At 38.2% G+C, this 9,403-nt stretch overlaps 2 protein-coding genes across 2 annotated transcripts; both read right to left on the reverse strand.

Annotated features, from left to right (window-relative positions):
* Positions 1-4,920: 4,920 nt before the first annotated feature.
* On the reverse strand, positions 4,921-6,157 carry LOC107555331 (gamma-crystallin M3-like). Its single transcript, XM_016238088.1, has 3 exons — positions 6,142-6,157; positions 5,673-5,921; positions 4,921-5,552 (listed from the first exon to the last, which is right to left on the reverse strand). The coding sequence occupies exons 1-3, from the start codon at positions 6,148-6,150 to the stop codon at positions 5,277-5,279; spliced, it is 534 nt and encodes a 177-aa protein (XP_016093574.1). The 5' UTR covers positions 6,151-6,157; the 3' UTR covers positions 4,921-5,276.
* A 1,772-nt stretch (positions 6,158-7,929) lies between these two features.
* crygm3 (crystallin, gamma M3) lies at positions 7,930-8,932 on the reverse strand. Its single transcript, XM_016238100.1, has 3 exons — positions 8,864-8,932; positions 8,381-8,620; positions 7,930-8,268 (listed from the first exon to the last, which is right to left on the reverse strand). Exons 1-3 carry the CDS (start codon positions 8,870-8,872, stop codon positions 7,993-7,995), a joined length of 525 nt encoding a protein of 174 aa, XP_016093586.1. The 5' UTR covers positions 8,873-8,932; the 3' UTR covers positions 7,930-7,992.
* Positions 8,933-9,403: the final 471 nt, after the last annotated feature.

The following is a 9,403-nucleotide window of genomic DNA, read 5'->3' on the forward strand; positions in this document are numbered from 1 at the left end:
TTTAAAAAGATTTGGATTTGGCAGTAAATTTATTTCCTGGATTAAACTTCTGTATGCTTCTCCTTTAGCTCATGTCCGTACCAACAATGACTATTCTGACTATTTTCCTCTCCGACGTGGTACTCAGCAGGGCTGTCCACTCTCCCCCATGCTGTTCGCCATTGCTATTGAACCTTTGGCAGTAGCCCTTAGGTTCAGTCAGATGATGGGGATCACAAGGGGGTGGCGGCTTCTGTGCATAAACTGTCTTTATAGGCCGATGATCTTTTGCTTTTCATCTCTGATCCAGACAGATCCATGCCCCAAGCGTTAGTTTTATTGGAGGAATTTGGACAGGTCTCAGGGTATAAACAAAATTTTCATAAGAGTGAACTAATGCCTATAAACTCAGCGGCCATAGCTTATCGTCTTTCAAAACTCCCGTTTAAGACATCATTAGATCATTTTAATTATCTGGGCATCTGTATAACTAAAAAACTATTCTGATCTCTTTAACTGTAATGCTGGATCAAAGGACTAAATATTTTCAATGTTAGTCTTTACTACCTCTTTCCCTAGGAGGTTGGATCAATTGCATAAAAATTAACATACTGCCTAAATTTTTATATCTCTTTCAATGCACACCGGTTTATATTCTCAAGCGCTTCTTTCACTCTTTGGATAGCTCTATTTCTCAGTTCATCTGGAATGGGAAAACTCCCAGAATACGAAAAGGCATCTTACAAAAAACCAAGGAGTTGGGTGGTTTAGCACTACCCAACTTCTTGTTTTATTATTGAGCTGCAAATATCAGAAATATGTTATTCTGGTGTACTTCTGATGACCAGCCCCCACCCTGGTTAAGGATCGAGAAGGCTGCATGTGATAATTCTTCACTTATGTCTCTTCTCTGTCTTCCTCTCTCATTATCACCTTTAACATTTTCCAATAATGTTATAGTGAAGAACTATCTAAAGATCTGGTGTCAATTGACCATTCGCAGTGAGCTTGATTGACAGGCGATCTGACCAATCAGAACGTGGATATTATGTGGTGCTGCTGCTACCCGCCATCTTGTCTGACATCTATGGACGGTCTCCATAGAAATCCATGTTAAAACGGGGTAAAAAAAGTTTAAACTTTTTTCAATTTGGCTAAATATAAAAACGTGAGCAGGGTTAAGCTGTGCTGTTGTTGGCTGCCACAGTAACGACAATAAGCTAAGGAATTCCTTTAAAGTACTTTGTTTTGCGTACCAGAAAATCTGCCATGTCCTGCGCTGTGTGCATGTCTTGCAGCACTTAAGTTAAAATACTTAATAAAAAATGAAATAATATGTTAAAACGTGTGCTCTTATCATTCTGTGGACAAAATCCCATGAACTTCGCCCCAATCGAGAGCTGTATATGCACATGTGTGCACATCTGTTTTCAATGCAGCTAACCTTGTCAATGCACTTCATGTCATCTTCCCACTTATCAAACTATGACAGGTCCTTTACTGTAAAGAGATGGTCATTGTGACACTGTAAAGTGATGAAACAACGGCACCATGTGCTTTTTTCATAGGTTTCACGTTATATTGTTGGCTCTGAAAATATTATGCGCATGCCCAGTAGCCGCAGCTGTATCCCTTCTAGCCTTAACCACAAATCAGAGAGGATAGTATATTAACTTAGGGGACTTAAACTTAAAATGGTGTGTTCCGCGGTTGAAACAAAATACTTTCTGATGTTTATTCATGTTCATTTCGTGCTTTACGTAAATATGAAAAGATGATCGGTTCAGGTGTTTGAACTGAGGCAATACAGTGATCTGTCATGACACATTAAAGAGCCACAAAACAGTATTTATTGTTTTAATTTCTTTAAAAATGACAACATTTGAAAGCTGAGAGTTCTGAGACCTTGTTTCATACCAGAAGTAACCTGCTCTGTCTTGTCTGTCGGCACGTTGTCAGTTTCCTCTTTGCTCTGCGACAAAGAACTAAAATGCAAAAAAAAAGGAAACTTAACTAGTCAGAGGCCAAAAGGGCAGGTGCTTGAGCACCACCTGGGGTCTGTCCGTGCACATGCACTGCATAACAGGTGCATTACACCCCACAAATCTTTTGGAAATGTACTGATCCAGTTGTTTAGCCATTACTATTTGGCCCTTGTCAAAGTCACTCAGATCTTTTCACTTTGTCCATGTTCCTGCTTCCAACACATGAAATTCAATAACGTACTGATTGCTTAATCCACCCCTTCTCAGCTCCCATTGTAATGATATAATTAATGTTGTGGCTGCTCAGTATACAGTATGTAGTATGAGAAAGAGAAAGAAATGTAAATACAAAAGTTGTGAACAGTATGAATTAAGTGTACAATGAACATACAAACAATTAAGGATACGTAGACTAACTTTATAGATAAATCTTGTAGTTCCCTAGAAGAGACATGCACAAGGGGGTTATCTACTGTCCCTTTGCCCCCAAACGCTAGGTTGCCCCTCCAGCAGACAGAATACTGTATGTGACCGGAGTGGAGAGGAGTGAATTCCAATCCACACTAAAAGCATTGTGTAATCAATTCACTCTGCTACTCCACTTTGATTTCAATTTCTCGCTTACACCCCACCCATGCATATTTAATTTACAATTCAGTATGGTAAATCTGCAGAAATGTTCTAATGTGATGGAGTTTGTTTTTGTTGGTAGTGTCTTGATTATCTCGTTGTCTCTGTACATGCACAAGTTCTTCCATGTTGTCTCTGTGAGTGCACAAGAAAACTAAGGGAGTGGCCAGTGATGCACAATTCTCGTATATTAACGCAATCACATTTTTTTTTTAAATAACCATGTCTAGTATTGGAGTGCTAATATATTGAAAAATATATTGGTGTTTATTCTCATTATAATCTGTAAGCAACAGTTGTACTTTCAAACTCATTTCTTTTTAAGGGGTGATTTTTGTTGGACAGCTCATGCTGAACTCATGTTTAGAGACAAAAAATGCATTATAATAAACCCATTTGTTAACATGATCTTTTGCAATACAGACAATTATGAAGCAGCACAAAATACTGAACTAAATTAATCACACACTGCTTGAAAAAAGGTCTATTGGGCTCAATGCAGATTAAACATGCAACAACAGTAAACAGCCTTATTTACAGTAAAGGAAGTTTAAGCAGCTAACATTCTGCAAAATTACATTTACACAAAAAATCTGTCAGTTTTTAAGATGTACATGCTTTAATTATGTGACAGATTTAAATCAAATTGAATGGAATAATCTTTAAATGGTCATGTCATGTTTCTGTTGTAACAGTCATCTAGAATCTTTATCTAGAAGTGTAAACCGTATACCGTATGTTGTAATATATTTGTTACAGGGGAAGTTAGATTGTCTTCCATTTACTTTTTGACACCATCATGCAGCAACAAATATGTGCATCAGTGTATGTCATGATGTATTGTGATGGCTTTAAGTTGGGGACCGTAAATTTGGAACTTGCAAGGGCTGGGGGCTTGATGACCTTTTTCTTGGTTTGGGCCACTGCCCCTCAAAATGTCTGTGCACTGACCTGTTTCGTAGTCCTGCATAATTGCACTGATAGATAGATAGATAGATAGATAGATAGATAGATAGATAGATAGATAGATAGATAGATAGATAGATAGATAGATAGATAGAACACATAAATTGTACATTGGATTTTGATGAATGAAATATTGAAATTGAAAAACTTTACTTATATACATTGTGTAATTGGTTGAGAACAAAATGACAATGGTCAGTACAAGCCAAAATCATCAACCCACAGAGGGCTGGATTCAAAATTAAAGTAAATTTTGAAATTACAGGTTGATCCAACTTGCATAAATTTCATCACGGCAACTCATAATAATGTAAGTCGTTAGTGTGTATGGCCACATGCCTATATGCAAGCTCCAAGACAGTCTGTGGTGCTTTTTTGTGACTTCAGATGTCCCGATACATAAAATTGCAGAGGTTCTCAATTGGACTCTTTGGTCTGGGGAATGTGAGTTCCAGTCAATGGCATCAATGCCTTTGTCATCCAGAAGCTGCCTATACACACTGGCCAAATGAGGCTGGGCATTGTCTTGCATCAGGAGGAACGCAGGGCCCACTGCACCAGTGTAAGGTCTGACAATGGTCTGAGGATTTCATCCCGGTACCTAACAGCAGCGTGGGTCCCATGCTTAGTTATTAACCTGCTCTTATCCATGAGGTGAACAGGGCACCAATGGCGGACCTGCCTATTGCTGGTGTTCTCTGGCAAATGTCAATCCAGCTGCACGGTGCTGGGCTGTGAGCACAGGTTTCACTAGGGGACGTCAAGCCCTCATGCCATCCTCAGTCTGTTTCTGAAGTTTGGTCAAAAACATGCATGCCAATAGCCTGCTGGTGGGCTGTTGCCCTTCTACATCCCTGTCCAACTGTGCCATCCTGGAAGAGCTGGACACTTGTAGTCACAAAGACACTAACAAAACACAAAACTAAAGACAACTCAGTCAAGAAGCATAAGAAGGTTGAAGGTTGCTGTTGCCTCTCTATTGCACCTGTTGTCACTTTCATTTGCACCATACTGATTCACAATCCCTTCTGCTTCCTTACTGGACAGATTGATACCCCTGAAGTTTAATTGACTTGGTGATATGCTCTGAATATTAAGTGTTCCCTTCATTTTTTGAGCAGTGTATTTCATTATTATAACTGAATATTTTTTCTACATTTATTTCTAAAACATTTATTTTCTAAAATAAGACCTAAAACTGGCATTAAGACTGAGATCACACATACTGTATTTACATTATTGAAAGTAGTCGATTGGTAAACCTTTAAATACTTTTTTTTATTTATGCTTTTTTAAGACTTTTTACAGTCAACAAATTTAAACTCTCTATTGTCAAGTTGCTGTTGTCAAATAAAATCTATTTTGATTCATTTATTCTTTTTTATATTTTATTTTATTTTACAATCTCCTGGCAGAGAGATCTGTATACATCTGTATATTTCTCAAAAGCAATTAACCTTATCATCACATATTAGATGAACAACAAAATGAGATGTTGCTGTAATGAATCTGATCCATGTTAATCAACATTTGGTAGTGCAGCTTCCACAAGCAAAAGCTGGTTTTGTCATACATTTTGTTCAAACATATATGGAGTAAGTGATCTTTGACATTATACTGAAGATCCTTGGCACATTTGCGAATTAAATGTCACAATATTTCTTGTTGGGAAACTATATGGAACTCATGTGTCTTTCTTAGCAAGTGTAATTTCTTCTAACAGGACTCCATGATGCGTCTGATGGAACGAATTTTCACTGGGCCTAGACCCATATTATTAAAGCTGCTGTACTCCCCTGGCCTTATGTATATCATTCTGCCTTCGAAATTGGGCTGTTCATACAGAAGCCAGTGGCCATGTGTGACATTGCAGCACTGGCAATCAGCCATGTTAAAACGTTCCTGGATTGACTCACAGTCATCCATCAGCTCATACTTTTGTCCAACAAAGTTCTCTCCTTCAAAGATTCTCATTCTGAATGTTCCTTTATGCTGCAAGGAAAAAAATATTGTTTAGTAATTCAATTACATCAATTTAATTTATATATATATATATATATAGAGAGAGAGAGAGAGAGAGAGAGAGAGAGAGAGAGAGAGAGAGAGAATTACCATAGGGATCATTCTGCAAGATCTGATGCAATCACTGATGCTTGCTCCCATGATCCGTTGGTTATCAGGATAGTCTCCTCTTCTTACCAGCATTTGGTGACCTATGAAGTTGGTGCACTCATAGACCATAAAGCAGCCGCTTTCCACCCTACATGAGCAGCAGTGGCTCAGGTATGAGGTCACCTCAGGGCAGTCACCGCTAGTCTCATAGTTACGACCATGGAAGTTTCTGTCCTCATAGAATATTATCTGGAAAGTATAGTGACAAAAAGACATGCTTACAATGGATATGCTACTCTTTGTTCTTTACTTTGCTTGTTAATCCAATTGAAAGTGCACTGTCCTTGTATTCCTCCAATAACAGCTGACATTGTAAAATCAATGTATATCTTATTTTAAGTGTGATTTGGTCTAAGTAGTAATCCCATTCAAAACCACATTTGTCTTCTTCAGCATAGTTATCTCCTACCTTTCCCATGATTTTGCATTTGTTTCTATAGTGTCAGTGTTTTACCTGTGTTGCTTTTATACTCAACTTGATTGCTAAAAATCTATAGCTCATTGTTTGAACTTCTTACTCAGCAATTCTATTTTTTCTAAACTAGGCTACAAGCAGTTACCAGAACTGTTTGTGCCTATACCCTGTGCCAACTGTGGCTTTTCTTGGTTGTGGAGGAGGACAACTGGTCCACTGATGTGTCATTCACTGTACATTTGAAACAGAATAGAGTAGAATCAAGAGAATAGAACAGATACATGTATTTCAGTAATAAAAGATGTTTTGTAAGTTTTTTTCCCCCCTAAAACTGTCAAGCATATCAGTCCTGCTTTAAGGGGACACTGGTAACTGAAGATCTCCTACACTCTTAAAAATAAAGGTGCTTCAAAAGGTTCTTCAAGCGATGCCATAGAAGAACCATTTTTGGTTCCACAAAGCACCATTCAGTCAAAGGTTCTTTAAAGAACCATCTCTTTCTTACCTTTTTGTAATCTGAAGAACCTTCTTTCGCCACAAAGAACCTTTTGTGAAACAGAAAGGTTCTTCAGATGTTAAAGGTTCTTTATGGAACCATTTAGACAAAAAGGTTATTCTATGGCATCGTGAAGCACCTTTATTTTTAAGAGTGTAGTGCCATACTGGATTATTTTAGCTTATTTTCTTAGCTGTTATGTTGGTGTTTGTTTATTTATTTTTTTCATTTAAGACTGTGAAATTAAACTAAAAACAGAAAGATTGCTTCTTTTCATTTGTGTGTAGGACAGGTTGATTATTCAGAAGTGTATTTCACAGTATGTACACTATCTTTACATTGTGGTACACAAGTATTGTTTTACATGCATACAGTCATAAAAATAACCAATGCCTTTTTATTGCCCACGTCAATTTTTATGTTATATTTTGAGGGGTTTTTACCTGTACAGGACTGGACAGTAGGAAGAGAGGAGAGAAAGGAACAGGACTGGCAAAGGACCTCTACGACTTGGGTCACCTGAGGCACATGTCAGAGTGCTTCCCACAAGGCAATTGCTCTGACGCCCATGAGCATTTTGGTAATACAACACAGTCGTATTGGTTGTAATGTCACGGCATGAACATTCAGCTGTCTGCATGATGTCTAACTAGAATTATTAATATATAAATCTTTAGAATTATGTTTGGTATGTATAAGGATTTTATTGAGTCTTTTCACAACAGATGATAGCCCCTTTCACACATACAGGCTTTACTGGTAAATTTTAAAAATACCGGTAAATTGTGGTCTGTGTGAAAGCCAAACATCTACTCTGGGCCAATCATAACATTCTGACACAGATGAATCATTTACTCCGCTCTATGTAGTTTGGTTAGAAGTTGGCTAATACAATGTCTCTGGGCCAAAAGCAGCTGAATGAATGTGAACGTTTGACACAAAAATGAAAACATCAACAAAAACACTGACTGTGTATACCCTCCATGCTTACAAACCCAACATTTCCTGTTAATGATTTCTCAGAATTTACCGGTATTTTGAAACTGATGTGTGAACGGTGCTTTACCGGTAAAAGGCGGAACGTCATTTCCTGTGTGAACAGCGCATTTTTATATTTACTGGTAAAGTCGCTCCGGTAATTTTGCAGCAATTTACTGGTATTACTGTGTGAAAGGGGCTAATGATTTATTTAATATGTTGCATTTCTATTAGTTTGCACACTTTTTGTACAATGACACTAATGGCACAACTCAAAAGTGGTGAAAACAGGTCAAGACAACAGAAAAAATGCATGGTGAGAAATTTATTGTTTATGCTTATATTATCATTTATAGTTTCAGACTGTGAATTTAACACAAGTCCATGATTCTTCTAACAGAGCTGAATCTGACGTTGCTGTATCCCATATCCCTGAAGCTCCTGTACTCTCCAGGTCTGAAGTATATCATCCTGCCTCTGTAGTGGGGCTGCTCATACATGAGCCAGTGGCCGTCCATCACATGGCAAGACTGGCAGTCGGACATGCGATAACGGTCAATGAAGGAATCGCAGTCATCTTTCAGCTCATACATCTGACCTCCAAAGTTATCCCTCTCATAGATCCTCATTCTGTAGGGTCCCCTGTACTGTAAGATGAAAAGAAATGTATTGATTCAGTCTGATTCAATGCATTTCTAATTCAATACAGTCTGAATAATTGAGCACAGATAATACTATTATTGTTTTATTTTTTGTTACCTGAGGAACCATGCGACAGGACCTGATGCCATCGCTCATTCCCATGCCCATGCAATCCGCATACTCGCCCCTCCTCATAAAGAACTGGTTTCCCATGTAGTTAGGATGGTCATAGACCACAAAGCAGCCGCTCTCCACTCTGCATGAATGGCAGCGGCTGAGGTAGGTAGACATATCAGAGCAGTCACTGCTGCACTCATAGGAGCGACCCTGGAAGTTCCTGTCCTCGTAGAAGATGATCTACAAAGAAAAAAATATGAATAATGTGAATATTAAAATACAAGTGGTCTCTCTGTAAACAGTAACCTTTAACATTTTGGCTTGGGTATGTGTATTAGAGCTTGTTTATGTAGCAAATGTTAATATAATTACCTAACCGTTTGCACATTAAAAAAATGTCATCTTTGCATTTTATAAATTTATGGAGGATTTTGCTGTTTTTGGCAGCTCTACTCCACTGGATTAAGGCTACCCAATACATACCTTGCCCATGTTTGCTAGTCTTCGTGGGATTCTGTCCAGTTGCTGTCTGTCTGACTGCTGCCTTTTATACTTTATAGGCTGATAAGGGTTTTTGTTATTCAAATAGCCTGAAACCTGATGATCAAGCAGGTCTGTGATTTCTGTTAATTTAAATTGTGCAATCACAGCCTTCATGAAACAAATAGAATGAAAGACAAACAGAAAGACAGAGTGAGAGAGAGACAGCAAATGAGAGTGAAAAAGCAAGAGAAATCACGTCAGCCAAGAGTTACCATGTCTGAAGAATTCCTTAAAGGGGTCATATGATGCGATTTCAAGTTTTCCTTTCTCTTTGGAGTGTTACAAGCTCTTGGTGCATAAAGAAGATCTGTAAAGTTGCAAAGACTAAAGTCTCAAATCCAAAGAGATATTCTTTATAAAAGTTAAGAGTCAGCCACGCCTACCTAAAATGGCTCATTCTAACACGCCCCCACATGTCTACGTCACTATGTGGAAATATTAGCATAATGCCCCACAAATGTGCACGCAAAGAAAGAAGGC

This window comes from Sinocyclocheilus grahami, unplaced genomic scaffold, assembly GCF_001515645.1.
Source record: "Sinocyclocheilus grahami isolate Dianchi unplaced genomic scaffold, SAMN03320097.WGS_v1.1 scaffold532.1, whole genome shotgun sequence".
NCBI classification, from domain to species: domain Eukaryota; kingdom Metazoa; phylum Chordata; class Actinopteri; order Cypriniformes; family Cyprinidae; genus Sinocyclocheilus; species Sinocyclocheilus grahami.